The following is a 16,610-nucleotide window of genomic DNA, read 5'->3' as shown; positions in this document are numbered from 1 at the left end:
CCCCACGGGACGTAAACGCCGCGATTTGCCGCAGCGGGAAAAATCGCGGCGTTTTACAGTGCAAGCAAAGGGGATGGGATTCATGCGAATCCCATGCCCACTTTGCAGAAGAAATCACAGCGGGGACACGCTGTGATTTGCAAAGCCGTTGCAGGTTTACAAATTGCAGCTTGTCAATTATATTTAAGGAAACGGCGGCGGCTTTCCCGTAGATATAATGTTAAGAGAAAGTCCGCAGAGGAAAACTCTTGAACTTTTGCTTCAAAGCGCTGTGGAAAGAACCGCAATGCGATCACGCAGCATTTCTTTCTGCAGTGCTGCGATTATGGCCCGTGGGGCCTTAGCTTTACTCGCAAAGGCTTCAAGGGAAACATCTGTATGCCTGAAGACTACACCTCACCAGGACAGAGGTGGAAATCTTCCAAATGATACAAGAGACCTATATGAAACGTTGTGTCTATTGTGGAAATTCATGGACAGGGAATGGTTAGGAGAAGACATTGGGAACCTCACGGGAACTGGATCCATCCTCCCTGGTCTGTCTGAGGCCCCATACATTATTACCCCACATAGGCTGACAGCCCTAATATACTGTGACGTGTATTTCAGTGTAGTATACTGAACCAGTGATCAGGGTGATGATTCAAGTCCCGTAATGCCAAGATATACAAAATTTAAAAAAAAACGCTCAAAAATATATAATTATTTATGCACAAATAAAATTTAAAAAGCTCAAAAAAATAGTCATATTTGGTATCACCATATCTTTAACAGCATGTATAATAAAATTATGATTATTTCACCTGCAAAGTGAATACTGTTAAAACTAAAAGAAAAATAAATGATTTTTTTATCACCTGTCCAAAATATTGCCCACAAATAGGACAGTATGTCCCACAAAATATAATAATAAAAAAAATGTTATGGTTTTCATAAGATCGCTATGAAAAACAATACATTTTTTTTCCAGTATGGATTTTTATTCTACAAAATTAGTAACACATAAAAAACAATATAAATTGGGTGTCATCGTCATTGTACTGACCCAAAAAATAAAGGTAACATGCTACTTGTGCTGTACGGTGAACTATTTAAAATGTAGAGAGCAATACCAGAACTGATAATTTGCCCCCCCCCCCCCCCCCCCGAAATAGTTAATAAAATGTAGTAAATATGCTATGGGCACCCTAAAATGGTGTCATTGAAAAGTGCATTTCATCCCACAAAAAAACAAGCCCTTCTATGGTTACATCAATTAAAGATCTCCTTGAATGTAAAATCTGAGCGAGCATACAGTTAGGGCCAGAAATATTTGGACAGTGACACAAGTTTTGTTATTTTAGCTGTTTACTAAAACATGTTCAGAAATACAATTATTATATATAATATGGGCTGAAAGTGCACACTCCCAGCTGCAATATGAGAGTTTCGACATCCAAATCGGAGAAAGGGTTTAGGAATCATAGCTCTGTAATGCATAGCCTCCTCTTTTTCAAGGGACCAAAAGTAATTGGACAATGGAATCTAAGGGCTGCAATTAACTCTGAAGGCGTCTCCCTCGTAAACCTGTAATCAATGAAGTAGTTAAAAGGTCTGGGGTTGATTCCAGGTGTGTGGTTTTGCATTTGGAAGCTGTTGCTGTGACCAGACAACATGCGGTCAAAGGAACTCTCAATTGAGGTGAAGCAGAACATCCTGAGGCTGAAAAAAAAGAAAAAATCCATCAGAGAGATAGCAGACATGCTTGGAGTAGCAAAATCAACAGTCGGGTACATTCTAAGAAAAAAGGAATTGACTGGTGAGCTTGGGAACTCAAAAAGGCCTGGGCGTCCACGGATTACAACAGTGGTGGATGATCGCCGCATACTTTCTTTGGTCAAGAAGAACCCGTTCACAACATCAACTGAAGTCCAGAACACTCTCAGTGAAGTAGGTGTATCTGTCTCTAAGTCAACAGTAAAGAGAAGACTCCATGAAAGTAAATACAAAGGGTTCACATCTAGATGCAAACCATTCATCAATTCCAAAAATAGACAGGCCAGAGTTACATTTGCTGAAAAACACCTCAAGAAGCCAGCTCAGTTCTGGAAAAGTATTCTATGGACAGATGAGACAAAGATCAACCTGTACCAGAATGATTGGAAGAAAAAAGTTTGGAGAAGGGAACGGCACATGATCCAAGGCACACCACATCCTCTGTACAACATGGTGGAGGCAACGTGATGGCATGGGCATGCATGGCTTTCAATGGCACTGGGTCACTTGTGTTTATTGATGACATAACAGCAGACAAGAGTAGCCGGATGAATTCTGAAGTGTACCGGGATATACTTTCAGCCCAGATTCAGCCAAATGCTGCCAAGTTGATCGGACGGCGCTTCATAGTACAGATGGACAATGACCCCAAGCATACAGCCAAAACTACCCAGGAGTTCATGAGTGCAAAAAAGTGGAACATTCTGCAATGGCCAAGTCAATCACCAGATCGTAACCCAATAGAGCATGCATTTCACTTGCTCAAATCCAGACTTAAGGCGGAAAGACCCACAAACAAGCAAGACCTGAAGGCTGCGGCTGTAAAAGCCTGGCAAAGCATTAAGGAGGAGGAAAACCAGCGTTTGGTGATGTCCATGGGTTCCAGACTTAAGGCAGTGATTGCCTCCAAAGGATTCGCAACAAAATATTGAAAATAAAAATATTTTGTTTGGGTTATGTTCATGTGTCCAATTACTTTTGAGCTCCTAAAATGTGGAGTGTTTGTAAAGAAATGTGTACAATTCCTACATTTTCTATCAGATATTTTTGTTCAACCCTTCAAATTAAATGTTACAATCTGCACTTGAATTCTGTTGTAGAGGTTTCATTTCAAAACCAATGTGGTGGCATGCAGAGCCCAACTCGCGAAAATTGTGTCACTGTCCAAATATTTCTGGCCCTAACTGTATATCAGGGAACACGGGACTCCCCAGGTGTAGTGTTTATAAGTGAAAGGACACCAGAACAGACCCCTTACCCTAGGACCTAGTGGGGTGATTAGTGTACCCAATGTGCTCCGTACAGCGTACACATTTTTTTTTAAATGTAGATTGTGAACCCCATATATAGTGATCACAATGTACATTTTTTTTCCTATCAGTATGTCTTTGTAAAATGGGAGGAAATCCACGCCGAGAACATACCATTCCTTGCAGATGTTGTTCCTGGCAGGATTCAAACACAGGACTCCAGCACTGTAAGGTTACAGTGCTAACCACTGAGCCACCGTACATATTCGCTTTTTACTACCTGCTATGTATTCACATCTGGGAAACTAATGCTCACTACATCCAATTCATGGCTGAATACCATTGCTATCTAAGGGTAAGTTCACATGATGTAACGTTGAGCGTGAACTGGCACGTATACGGCGCGCAAAATCACGGGCGCAAAATAACGCGGCGTATACGCTCCTAACTCCCACTGAAATCAATGGGAGCATTTTGAGCGCGTCATCTGCCGGCATGTGTATACGTGCCAGATCACATTGTGTGAACTTACCCTACAGAGGATTGTCTACAAATTCTTCACTGCAAATCACAAGTAGCCCTTATATAAAATGAATAACTTTTATCAATATCTTAAAACTTCCAAAAGTCATCCGAAATGGTATAGGAACGTATAAAAAAAGGAAATGATAAAGAATATTCAACAAACAATACAAAAGGAAAGAAAAAAGTGCTGAGATGTGCAGGATTAGAAAATATGATTGATTTCAGATTCTTATGAGGTGACATCAGGTCCGCTGGTCACATGGCCATGCTACAGTTCAGTCTCATTCATTATAATAGTACCAATGCTATTGAAGAATAAAAGCAATTTTTTTATTGACATTGCCACTGACTAATACCGGATCCATTTTTTAGAAATTTTATAAAAAAACCCCAAAAAACAGGTTACAAGGGCTCCACAGTATTATATGCTCCACAGAAGACCCCTCCCCCACAGTATTATATGCTCCACAGTATCGGATTCCTGATTAGCGAGCGATCTGGGCGAAGGCGTGCCATCTCTGACACATGTGCCATAGGTTCGCCATCACGGCCCTATACAATTAGTTCAATATCAATAATGGCTATCTATAGCATGGACTATATAGGTACTATTTTTTGGGAAGATAAGGAGGATCAAAATCCATTTACCACTAACCCTATTGATTATTCACCAAGAAGCTGCAATAATAGATCTGAGGTGCTACAAAAGATATAAGATGTATTGGATTCACCTAAGGCTTAAATGAGGTCAGTCAGGTAGTATTATAGTACTAGTGCAACTCCGTCCACCGCTGTCACTTATAAGAATAGCAACACTCCAAGCATTAAAGGGATTCTATCATTAAACTACCTTTTTTTTCTATTTACCACGTCGGAATAGCCTTAAGAAAGGCTATTCGTCTCCTACCTTTAGACGTCGTCTCCGGCGTTCCGTTCCGTAGAAATACCGGTTTTAACCGGTATGCAAATGAGCTCTCCGCAGCAATGAGGGAGGGCCCCAACGCTGAAACACCGATATGCGCGTTCCCATTGCTGCCCAGAGCTCTTTCCTGCGCCGCCTCCTTCTTCTGCAGCAACTCCGACTCTTCTGTCTTCTATTGCTCTTGTAGTTCTATACAGGAGCATAGAGAGGCCACCCCAAAATGGCCGCCGGCCGGCTCCTGTATTGAACTGCAAGAGCGGCTACCCAAAAATGGCCGCCGGCTGGCCGCAAAATGATCCCCCCCCCCAAAAAAAAACAAACAAAAAGGTAGTTTAATGGTAGAATCCCTTTAAGGACTTCTAGTGGTGACAAACATTATTGCATACTGGTCCATGGTGTAATGCTGACACCTCCCAGTATTGTGTTCTTCACTTCTCTTACTTCCATAGTACTGAAAAACACCACAGACAACCTAAACTCCCTATACAGAGAATCCCCACCCAAACAAATGGAGACCATATAATCGCTGATGTAGATGTTATCCTTGGTTGGAGTTGAACCCAGGACTCCAGCATTGCAAAACTACACTGCTAACCACTGAGCCATCGACGATCAGTTACTGATTTCTGGCATGTTGGGTATAAATGGCCATTCCCCCATGGACTGAGAACCTTTAGAGGTTTTTAAGCCCTGAAAGTAAGTTTGCCGTGCCAACATTTTTGACTCCATCCAGCTCCCATAGTTTAGCACTCAGCTTTCCTATATAAATGCAGGTTTTGCCACTAACCTTTATCATATGAATGCTGGTGTGTGAGGGCTACAGAGGACGGTGCTCCACTATATGAGGTAATGGCTTGTATTAAGATGGATCTGTATCTCTGTCTATTAGATAACTTGTTTTTGTTGATTTGTGGAGTTTTTTTTTTTTTAATTCTAGCTGTGTATTATATCCTTTTACCCGTAATATTGAGTGTATGTGCTTTTCAGGACTGACTTATTTTTTTTCCTGGTTAAGGACCAAATGCACTTGCAGCGTGTTCTCACCTGTGCATGTGTCATTCCAGGGCTGTAAGAGTGTTATTAAAATATATATATATATATATATATATATATATATATATATATATATATATATATATATCTCTATCTCAGAATTTCAAACAAAAAAATGCTACTTTTTGTGTTGTGCTCAGGCAGGCCTGGTGACAATCGGTCCCTGCCTTCCTCATAGGAGGACTGGTTGTAGTAATCGCCATTTTCCTGCCTATACAACTGATTCTTTGCAGCTTCTTAACCCTGCAAGAAGGTCAGTGATTCAATTCACATGTCCTTGTAGTGTTGGGTGGATATCTACAAGTATCCAACGTTATATCCTACTAAAATGGTGGGTTTTTTTTTTCTGAGTCAAGGATGAACCCCTTTCCTTGTCTGCACACCGCTCAACACTTATTATGAGGGGGCAGGGTGGGGGTGAGTCAAGTTGGGTTGGAATGGAGTGAGTTGAATAGTAAATCTCTACCATGTCCCAGCAAGCCTAGAGTATATATTCTGTTTAGTTAAGAAGGTGACATGTTCTGATTCTGTCACTGACAATTCATGTTCTTTCTCTGAATCTGCTGAATTAGATTGTCCTTTGTATCAGACAGTGAAAGATGCTAAATATTTATATTTTTTTTTTCTTTTTTTTTTTTTTTCCTCAAATGACATGGATTCTCTAGTAAAGACTCTATGCAGCACAATGAACATAGTGGTGAAGGCTAATACCATCCATGATGAGATGTTTGGGGGTCTTCAGTCTAAGATGAAAAACCTTAAAGATTTCATTATGGAATGAATGGAAGAATCTGGAAATAGATTCCCCTTTAACAAAGACACTAAATTGAGGCTATAGTCCAAAAGTAGACGTCCTCTGAGGTTATCCTCCAATGTGTACCTCTAAATCTGCCACTGGGTTCCTTGTGGGTCCCTCAGTAAGTGCATCCCCTCCACTCCCTTTGAGGGTTCACTTTCCAATGCTGCCCATCAAGCACTTTGGATGACACATTGGAGTGGGGCTATTCAATCTAAACTAAATTATGTAACATTCCCTTTAATGGGGAATTAGTTTGGTCTGGATTGGGACCAAACTAGAAAAAGCTGTAGCAAAGACAAGTGTTCCCTGAAAATAAACCTCCTAAGATCATTTGTGCCCAAAGAACTTTTGTTTGGGGAGGTTGGACTGCTGGCTACGCTAAGGGAGGTAGGGGGAGATCTCCTTACCAATCTGTAACAAATCCAATAGTAAACAATGATGGTGGGGTGGAGAGACTTGGTGGGTAATGGACTTTATACAGAATTGGTATAGAATAGACTTCTCCTTTTCCCTGTCAAATTCCTGTTGTCCTCCCAATCATCAAAGTTTCTATGTCAGCAGATCTGGTGCAATGTTCAATCCCTTCAAATCCAGTGTTAGAGGGATCTAAACCCCTGTGAGAATATATTAAAGCCCACGAAACAAGGGTCACATCTTCCTGGGCTCAGGTGGGGCACTTCCCTTGATCAGATATGTTATGCGCCAACTGGCACACTTGTAATTTTTTTTTTTTTTTTTTTTTTTTTTTTTAAGATAACGATAAGCAAGTACGTAACACACTTCCTGCACCCAGTTGGCATCCTTAATAAGAAACCAGTCCCTCAAGAGACCGGCTCTCACCCTGACTTTACAATGGAGGCTCTGTGCATTCCAGGCTGCAGAATAGAAATATTTGAGTGAGTATGACGTCTGTACAGGATGACATGTGGGGGACAAGGTGTACATGGAGTTTATGCTAGTTTATGTTCCTCATCATTGTCTGGGGTAAACCAAGGTCTTAACAGTAATATTGTTATGGCAGGTCTGGGATACTTCAGGGGCCTTCCAGCTATCATGGCAACCAAACTGCTCCCGTGATCTCTCCACACAAGAGCCACTTGGCACAGCAGACTGTAAGTCTGTAAGAGTAATTGGAACCTCTCAGGTGCTGTTAGGCCCCATTCACATGGGGCGCAGAATGGCAGATTTTGGTCCTGATTCTGACGCGGGAAGCTGCATCAGAATAGGGCCGAAATGCACCTGCCACGACTGTCGCGGCTTCTGACAGTCACGGCTACCCGCTCTGGACTAAGCCCAAATGACTGGACCTACTCCGGAGGGTGCTGCCGTGAGGTGGGACACCAGGGCTAAAATGGCAGTGGAATCCACCTGAAGAAAGGGCAGCACGCTGCTTTTTTTTCCGTGAGCGGCAACTTGCCGCTCACGAAAAAAAGTAAACTAGCGGTCTACATAGACCGCTATTATGAGGGGGTGGATTATGATGTGGATTCAGCCCCAAAATCTGCCCCTCTTCCCCCTATGTGAATGGGGCCTTATTGTATCTAAGAGGTTAAGTGCCTGTGATCAGAGGGCTTTAGTCACAGGCGATGCTGCTGTATGCATGGTGCAAGTGCAAGGAAACCTTTCCAGTATATTTCTTGTAGAAGTGTTATTGCAACCTCTGCAAGGCATGTTACACATAAAGGTACAGCTGGACACGGCACAGCTATAAAGGTATGACTATTGTATAAAGGTAACTTCAGGCATAGTATGCATATAAATATACGTGGTGTTTACTTGGGTGTAACGTTCTGATTGGGCACACTAACATACAATTGGGCATATATGACAAAGTACAGCACATGGTAACAGATATGACACATAACAATGGCTGGGCATATAAAGCTTGCCAGAATACAGTTAATATATGTACACTCCCATAATATATAAACAATATTGGAATACAACAAGTTGTCTTACAGAAATCTGCAAACCGGCTCACATCAAACCAGTCAACTAAATTTTTCCCAAAAGACTTGGACTTGACCATTGGTTCATCTGATGGCACCCTTTCTACTACTGATGGTATTATTGGTACTACTGATAGCACTCTTACTTCTGCTGTACTGCAACAACCATTGACTTATGACATGCCATAAAGTGAGGACATAATCCAGGGGTTTTGCATTTCATAGTGTCAGTGGCTATATCTTGTATCTACTGATATCCACCATGCACAAGAGGAGACTTCTAGTGATGTCTGAATTTTTCTAGTGGCCAGAACCCTTTACACTCGATGTACAGATTTGCTATACTCTGGGGACGTCTCAAACACCTTCTTATTCTTGCAGTTTGACTCATAATAAACTATCAAATGCTTCCTGCATCCAGTTGGCCTGTATAATCAGGAATAGCCCGTTCTTGAAGAAACTTGGCCTTTCTCATAACCAGCTGTCTGGTCCTCACTTCTTTGTCTTGGTGGACGCTCTGGCAAGTCCTGAATGCAGTATAGAGGAAATAAGGTGAGTATGAGATGTGTACAGGGTGACACGTGGGGGACAAGTTATACAGGGATTTTATCTTCTCCATTGTTATGTCTGAAATACTGCTGACTGCACCTTCATATGTGACGTCTGTCACTTCTCTGTCCTGTAGTTATTAGAAATGTTATTGAACACTTGCTGGTAGACTACTGAATATTGTAAGACAGGAGAGGAACCAAATGACATCAGAATGGGTCTTCTAGTTCAGTATAGGTTTTATAACAGATTAATTTATGCTGTGACAAAAATGGGGTGTAACTTCTGTAATATTTGAACTTTAGTTGTAAAGTGTTAGCTTACAGGGATTGGGCTATTATGGACACTTATCTCAGTCCTGTGGCTAGGGAAGAAATGTCAATCACTGGAGCTCAAATACAGGCTCTCCATTCACTTCTATGGGTTTGCAGGTGCTGCTAGAGATTTGTCATCCCCATAGAAGTCAATGGAGAGCCAGGCAAAAGAAAATTAGACTTGCACACCATTCACCTGAAGGCTTTAGGATGATTCTCAGTTGTTTACTCATGATCACTAGGGGTGTTTTAATTTCCTCATGAGCCACACTGTAGAGTTAAACTGGGTCTTCTAGCTCTATGCTTCCTGGCCGATAACCACTAAGTAGAAGGGAAGAGGCAGCATGGTGGCTCCCATAGAAGTGCATACAATAATTGGGGAAAGCAGAAAAGGAAACAAAGCCTTTAAGAATTGCACACAGGGTTTTTGGTTTTCCCCTATCAGTATGTCTTTATAGAATGGGAGGAACTCCTTGTAGATGTTGTTCCTGGTAGGATTCAAACCCAGGACTCCAGCGCTGCAAGGCCAAAGTGCTAACCACTGAGCCACCGTGTTGCCTCAGGTTTTATTTTCTCTAATTCCACCATGCTGAATTCTTGCTTTCCAGTATACGTATGATTATGTACAACTACCCTGCAAAAATTAAGCCTCTGTGATTAGAGATTAAAAAAAAAAAACATGCTTTAGGGAAAAATTCTTGAAAATCAGAGGCAGCAAGGGGTTAAAATCAGCATCAAAGCTCTTTATTCCATAAACGCCCAAACATTAAAGGCATCAGTGTCTAAAACAATAGTCTCAGAATGGCAGACCAGTCTCTAGAGTCTAGATCCTGGGTTTCGGCTTAAAGGCTTATGCGGATATGGCCTTCATATTATAACACGCTTCATTGGTAACTAATAATGGATCAGTGTTACACTTGCTGCAATGAGGCAGGAATATACCTGCCATATCACATAAGCCAATCACTAGAGATGTGTGAACTGCTTCATCATGAGCCCAGTTCAATCTCAATATCTTGAATGTTGCAGTTGCTGCTTTAGGTAGTCCAAGATCACAAACTAAAATGGCTGCCATGTCTTGCATTGTGGTAAATTATACTCTGGGGTCTCTAAAGACACCAGAGTATAAAGGGTGGAGGCTCAGGTGAGTTAAGAACAAACCAAAAAAAATCCTGTGATTGGGTCACTAAGGCACATGACAAGCCAAGGAGATCCTGGACCTTAGCTGCCTGAACCTAAGGAGACCATTACTACTCCCAAACACCGGTGTCTTCGTCAGTGTTGTGACTGTTATACATGTCTTTGTCTAAGTCCTTTGACCTTCTGATGTTCTAGCTTGAAGGAGAATGGATTGACAGACGAAGAGAAGGGAGCCCTACAAAAACTGGAAACGCTGAAACCAAATATGAAGATACTGTACTGAACAAAGCAGAAGGTGGACTTCTAGCTGTGGTGAGAAGACAACAGGCCAACACTTCGAGCAGTTACCGTGTAATCCATTGCAGCATTGACTCTGATTCTGTTTATCCCTTTAGATGCCTTAGTCAGTAGCACCAGCACACTCCTATGGCAGCCTCTACCTCTGTATAGTAAATAATATCCAATGACTGTATTTATACTACATATTTATGATGTGATTTGTAACGTTCCCATTCAGATATTTACTTATGAATAATTTAAGCAACATGTTAAATAAATGAATTTGCCAAATTGTTTAATGTTTTGTCCCTAGGCAATAAGTATCCTATTGTTGGGGTCTGACCACTGGTCTAAGAGTTAATCCTCTTCATTTGACAGAATAATTTCACTACATAAGCTGGGGTATGAGGGACACTGATTGATGCAGAATTCTGACCTATACAGGTCATAGGTCAAAAACCTGATTAACACTCCATACATTAAAGGTTATGTCAAAGCCAAGTAACTAAACAAGATGATAGAAACAAAAGGATCAGGTAAATCCTTGGTGGAAGGGGAGATCCAAGGAAGTGAGGACCTGAAACTACAGAACAAGGTAAAGAGTATACCCCAAAATACTGAGGATGTATTATGCAAGGTCACTGCATAACTAAATCAAGAGCCAACTACACAGAATCACAATTGGAATTCCCTCCCACTAAGCATATGGTTGAGGTCAATACATCTGCTTCTTCTCTGACACCATTTAGATGTCAGTCATCTAAGGGAATATATGGTCCAGGGGACAATGGTACATGCCCAGTCATCTGGAGGTTGTATCTTAAAGTGCTATTACCCAACTGGCTTGTTCACCCACCTGCATGTTGGGTTCACTTCCTGGTTTTCTCAGTACATTGCTGAATGGGGTTTCACTTGCTGTCTCCCAGACAAAGCCAGCTCTGCTATCTCTCTTCATAGCTGTACATGTTTGCAGTCAGTAAAGAGATGGTTGTAAATAAATTAGCACTGTATCACTGGAAGATGCACAATATGAAGCTGGATTTGATGAGAATCCCAAATTTACATGCTACAGGAACAAGAATCAGCTTGCAATAAACTCCGTTTTAGGTCTGTGCTTACATACATAGGTAACTCCCTATCTCAGCCCTTATCAGCAAAATACATTTAACTGACTGATAACTGGAAGAGCCAGAGATAAACAGCTCAGATACAATCCGCACTGAGCTGCTGTGAGGAGGAGCGTTCCTGACTGAAACGCCCTGCTGACCGTGAAGAGCTACGGTACCAATAGCTCTTCACCTGGGGCACAGAACGTGAATGCCGATAGTGCGCTGAATTCAGTACACTGTTGGCTTTCTAGTGGTATATAAAACCGCCTGTGCCCCAGGTGATGAAAGGTCCTCTTTAAAGCTTCAGAAGCCGCCTGATCATTTATAAGGATAGACTAGAAGAAGTTTGGCCACTGAAGGAGAAGTTCATGGTTTTATGCCACTTGGACTTCTGCTTAACAGGTCTATAGATAATGTATAGCTGTTAATGAAGAACGAGTTGAGTCGCATAATAAGATGGGGTAACGTTGAGATGTAGCTTAGGACAGGTCACCAGACAGAGAGATACTACGCAGCAGCCATCTTGCTTGGCGCCCAGGTCTTGCCCCATCTAATTCAATCATTTACTGCACCATTGCATTATGGTAAATGTCATGAAATGGCAATATAACCGCAGTTATGGACTGCACCACTGGCGTGTAATACCGCTTATCTTTTTGAGTTGGGTCCATAAAATTTTTGAGTGTTCTTTTCAGCTTTCTGTGGATCCATCCGTGTAATCCAGTTCTATGACATGTAATAATGGAGACAAGTTTGTTAATGAGGCCGCTCCCAGCCTGCTGCATGTCAGAGGAATCAACAGTGAAGCTGACATCTGGAACCCTTTCATCTACATAGTATTCTGTTCTTTAATATCTGCCTCTTCCCCTGTTCTCCCCTCCTCTGCAGAGAAAGCTGCTTCTTGTAATGTCACACAGTTTTGATAGCCCTGAGGCCGGATTCGGAGGGAGGTGCTACCTACGCCCTTCCCTCTCCCGATAATACAGTTCTGGACTTCCCTTCGTGTGTATGTGACAGACCAGAGAAGTAAGTGGATGTGTATGTAATATGTATGTGAGTGATATATACTGTATCTGTAATACACTGTAAGTCTGTGTGTAATGCCTGTGTATGCAAGTTCCATACTGTGTGTGATATTATTCCACAGTGAAAGTAAATGATGAAATATAACTTTTAGGGCCACACGGTGGCTCAGTGGTTAGCACTGCAGCCTTGCAGCGCTGGAGTCCTGGTGTTCAAATCCCGCCAAGGGCATAAAACCATCTGCAAGGAGTTTGTATGTTCTCCCCGTGTCTGCATGGATTTCCATCCCATATTTCAAAAACATACTGATAGGGAAAAATGTACATTGTGAGCTCTATGTGGGGCTCACAATCTACATTAAAAAAATAAATAAAAAAAATTTGAAATGGAAATTAAAAGGCCCCTAGGCCAAAAGTAGATGAAATTAGTCAGTAAATTGTCGTAAGCGCTTAGTATTGTAAACAATGACCCTATATAACAACCTGTGAGTCACGACAGATATGTGGCCGTCAGGTCTTTTGTCAGAGTCACATATAGAAATGCATAGGATAAAAAAAATCATAGGTCAGTTCGCCATGTCAATGCATCCTGATTTATTATTAGGAGACTAGATCTAGACATTCATATCACTAATGGACCTTGTATTGCGTCTATAATTCATGAGCTGAAGGTATTCTTTAGATCTTTATCCTATGCCTATGCATTTCGTTATGTGACCCTGACCCAAGACCTGACACAGCCACATATCTATATTAACTCACAGGTTGTTATATAGGGTCATATCCTGTTCACAATAGTAGGCGCTTACGAGCATTTATCAGGGGCTGGGGGCGCAATGGTGGGGGTGGAGAATGCGGGGGGCGCAAGGGAAGGGGCAGGGGGGAGATCGGGTACCACGTTGGAGGTGGGTCGCGTGGGGGGGGTGTTTGCCACGGACGAGGTCGTGGGATTTTGTAGTTTCAAATAAAAGTTATATTTTATCATTTGCTCTCACTCTCTGCGACATACTACGTGAGTGGGTTAGCATTCTTCACTGAAACGTGTGTGATATGTAGTATATACTGTATCTGTAATATACTGTATTTGTATGGGTGTGTGCAGTGCTTGTAGGGAGTGTATCATTGCAGAAATCTATTTTTTACTGGAATAGCCTTTATAAAGGATATTCTACTCCTACCTTTAGTTTTGGAAGTTTATGCAAATGATGTTCATATAGCACAGTGGGGGGCATTCCCCGAGCACAGCTTCATCATCTCCACAACGTCACTTATGTCTTCTATTAATGACAACCCCTGATTCTTTTGCCGTGCTCTTTGCTGGTACTCTACTGTGAAGATTCTGAACCTGTGGAATAGCCTACTCTAGGAGCCGGCTTTTTATTCTAAGGACTGTGAATCCGTTGAATAGCCTACCCCAGGAGCTGATTCTATACTATAAGGACTGAATCTGTGATATAACCTTCCCCAGGAGCTGGTTGTACACTTTAAAGGGATTCTACCATTAAACTACTTTTTTGTCTAATTACCACGTCGGAATAGCCTTCAGAAAGGCTATTCATCTCCTACCTTTAGACGTGGTCTCCTCCGCGCCGTTCCGTAGAAATACCGGTTTTAACCGGTATGCAAATGAGCTCTCCGCAGCAATCAGCAGTAGCCATCTTCATAACAGTGTCTGTCATCAGTAGCCATCTTCATAACAGTGTCTGTCATCAGTAGCCATCTTCATAACAGTGTCTGTCATCAGTAGCCATCTTCATAACAGTGTCTGTCATCAGTAGCCATCTTCATAAGTGTCTGTCATCAGTAGCCATCTTCATAACAGTGTCTGTCATCAGTAGCCATCTTCATAACCTGCAGTGTCTGTCATCAGTAGCCATCTTCATAACCTGCAGTGTCCGTCATCAGTAGCCATCTTCATAACAGTGTCTGTCATCAGTAGCCATCTTCATAACCTGCAGTGTCCGTCAGTTTGCACTTTCTCTTGTGTTTTCATATGTACATGATTCTAATCTAAACCCCCATGCTTAACCCCGCCCCCAACCACACCCCTTTCCCCGCCCCAACCACACCCCATTCCCGCCCCCACTGAGCCATAGAAAAATTGTCTTACTGAAACTGGTCCCTGGTGGAAAAAAGGTTGGCGACCACTGCTCTAGGGGAACCCAAATAAGTCCAAACACCAAAACCGTGGTTGCCTGCGATGGTTACCCGTTATCCAACGTTTTTCTACTGAAATCAGGGGGGGGGGGGGTAAGGGGAGAAAAGTCTTCCACGCAGGGCTTTTCTCTTCACCTATTTCTGTTGGTTTCTGCGACATAGTCCCCAATGGAGTCTCCAGTGAATGTGAACTTAGCCTTAGTTGGTGAACACATTCCATTTCTGGCTGTGTTGTATAACCCTACACCTGCCCTCTACGACCAAATTCAGAAATAACACAGATCTGGTTCACAGAGTTTTTTCAGGCAAATTTTGAAGTGGAATCTGTCTCTACATTCGCCACGAAAAAAGTCTCCCATTCATTTATATGGGAGTCAGTAGCGCATTATTTTCCTCCCGCTGGTTTTTTCAGGTGAACACCTTGCAAACCCCAGAAAAAATGAATAGAGGGTGGAAAAATAAACTTGTTTTTTTTTTTTTAAGCGAATATTCCAGTCACATCCACAAAACAATGTGTTGTAGGAAAAAAAAAACATGTAAGAAAAAACCCAACAAAAAAACGCATATACAAACATGATAAAAACTGTATCCCGCCAAAAAAAAGTGTCAATAACTGGTTCCTAAAGCAGATTTTTCAACAAACAAAAAAACCTCAAATATGGGTATTTATTGCTACAATTGAATATCGAAGATGATAGAAGAGGCGCAGATGTGCGGCCGCTGCTCAGTCAGAATTGTAGATGTGGCGGATTTATAAGAGACGTGCGCCATATAGTACACCCGATACAATTCTCACAGCTTATTGGAGGAAAATACATCATTACATTATAATGTCTGACACTGAGGAAATCTACACCGCCATGTGCAAAACGCCATCTCCTATCTGACCTCATAAATGGCGGCGACTCTGGAGGACACGAGCGTCTTCTTGTTACTACACAAAGATGGAACTAAGTGGTAGATTTTACCCTAAACCTTCACCTCATCTCTGGTCCCCCCCAGTGTAATGCAGTCACCTGTATGTCCTGTGCGGGGCGCTCTCATCAGCTTCATCTCCCTCCTCAGCACTGCAGCCAGTCAGCTCCTCCTATGACAACTCCTCCTGTCAGAGGACAGCACCGCGGGGAGGCTTTCCTGCTGAGGAGAGAGGGCTCAGCCTCCTCCTCCGGGTGTCCTGCGGCTTCTTTACTACAGGTTCTCATATCCCAGGCACTAGGAGGAGATCTGAGGACAGCAGCCATTTTATGTTCCGGCTGGGAGGAGAGGAAAATGGCCGCGGGGTGTAACCAGCCAATGAGAGGAGAGCGCGGGAAAGAGGAAGGGGCGGGGCTAGTGAGTGTGTGATGTGCGGAGCGCTGAGGAGAAGACTGAGGAGACACGGAGGTGAGATGTGAGGAGAGGACTGAGGAGACATGGAGGGGAGATGTGAGGAGAGGACTGAGGAGACATGGAGGGGAGATGTGAGGAGAGGACTGAGGAGACATGGAGGGGAGATGTGAGGAGAGGACTGAGGAGACATGGAGGGGAGATGTGAGGAGACACGGAGGGGAGATGTGAGGAGAGGACTGAGGAGACATGGAGGGGAGATGTGAGGAGAGGACTGAGGAGACACGGAGGTGAGATGTGAGGGGAGGACTGAGGAGACACGGAGGGGAGATGTGAGGAGAGGACTGAGGAGACACGGAGGGGAGATGTGAGGAGAGGACTGAGGAGACACGGAGGGGAGATGTGAGGAGAGGACTGAGGAGACATGGAGGGGAGATGTGAGGAGACATGGAGGTGAGATG

The 16,610-nt window shown here is 42.7% G+C and overlaps 1 protein-coding gene across 1 annotated transcript in view; it reads left to right on the top strand.

Moving 5' to 3' along the window:
• The window catches only part of LOC142214348 (NACHT, LRR and PYD domains-containing protein 3-like), a 65,950-nt gene extending 55,411 nt beyond the window's left edge, over positions 1–10,539 (top strand). Inside the window, exons 7-8 of the mRNA XM_075283282.1 lie at positions 8,635–8,805; positions 10,452–10,539. Coding sequence (XP_075139383.1) covers positions 8,635–8,805; positions 10,452–10,539 — 259 coding nt within the window. The remainder of the gene's footprint in view (positions 1–8,634; positions 8,806–10,451) is intronic.
• Positions 10,540–16,610: the final 6,071 nt, after the last annotated feature.

Source organism: Leptodactylus fuscus, chromosome 7, assembly GCF_031893055.1.
Source record: "Leptodactylus fuscus isolate aLepFus1 chromosome 7, aLepFus1.hap2, whole genome shotgun sequence".
In the NCBI taxonomy this organism is placed as follows: Eukaryota; Metazoa; Chordata; class Amphibia; order Anura; family Leptodactylidae; genus Leptodactylus; species Leptodactylus fuscus.
The sequence above is the reverse complement of the archived record's forward strand: the minus strand, read 5'-3'. Positions and strand labels throughout refer to the sequence as shown.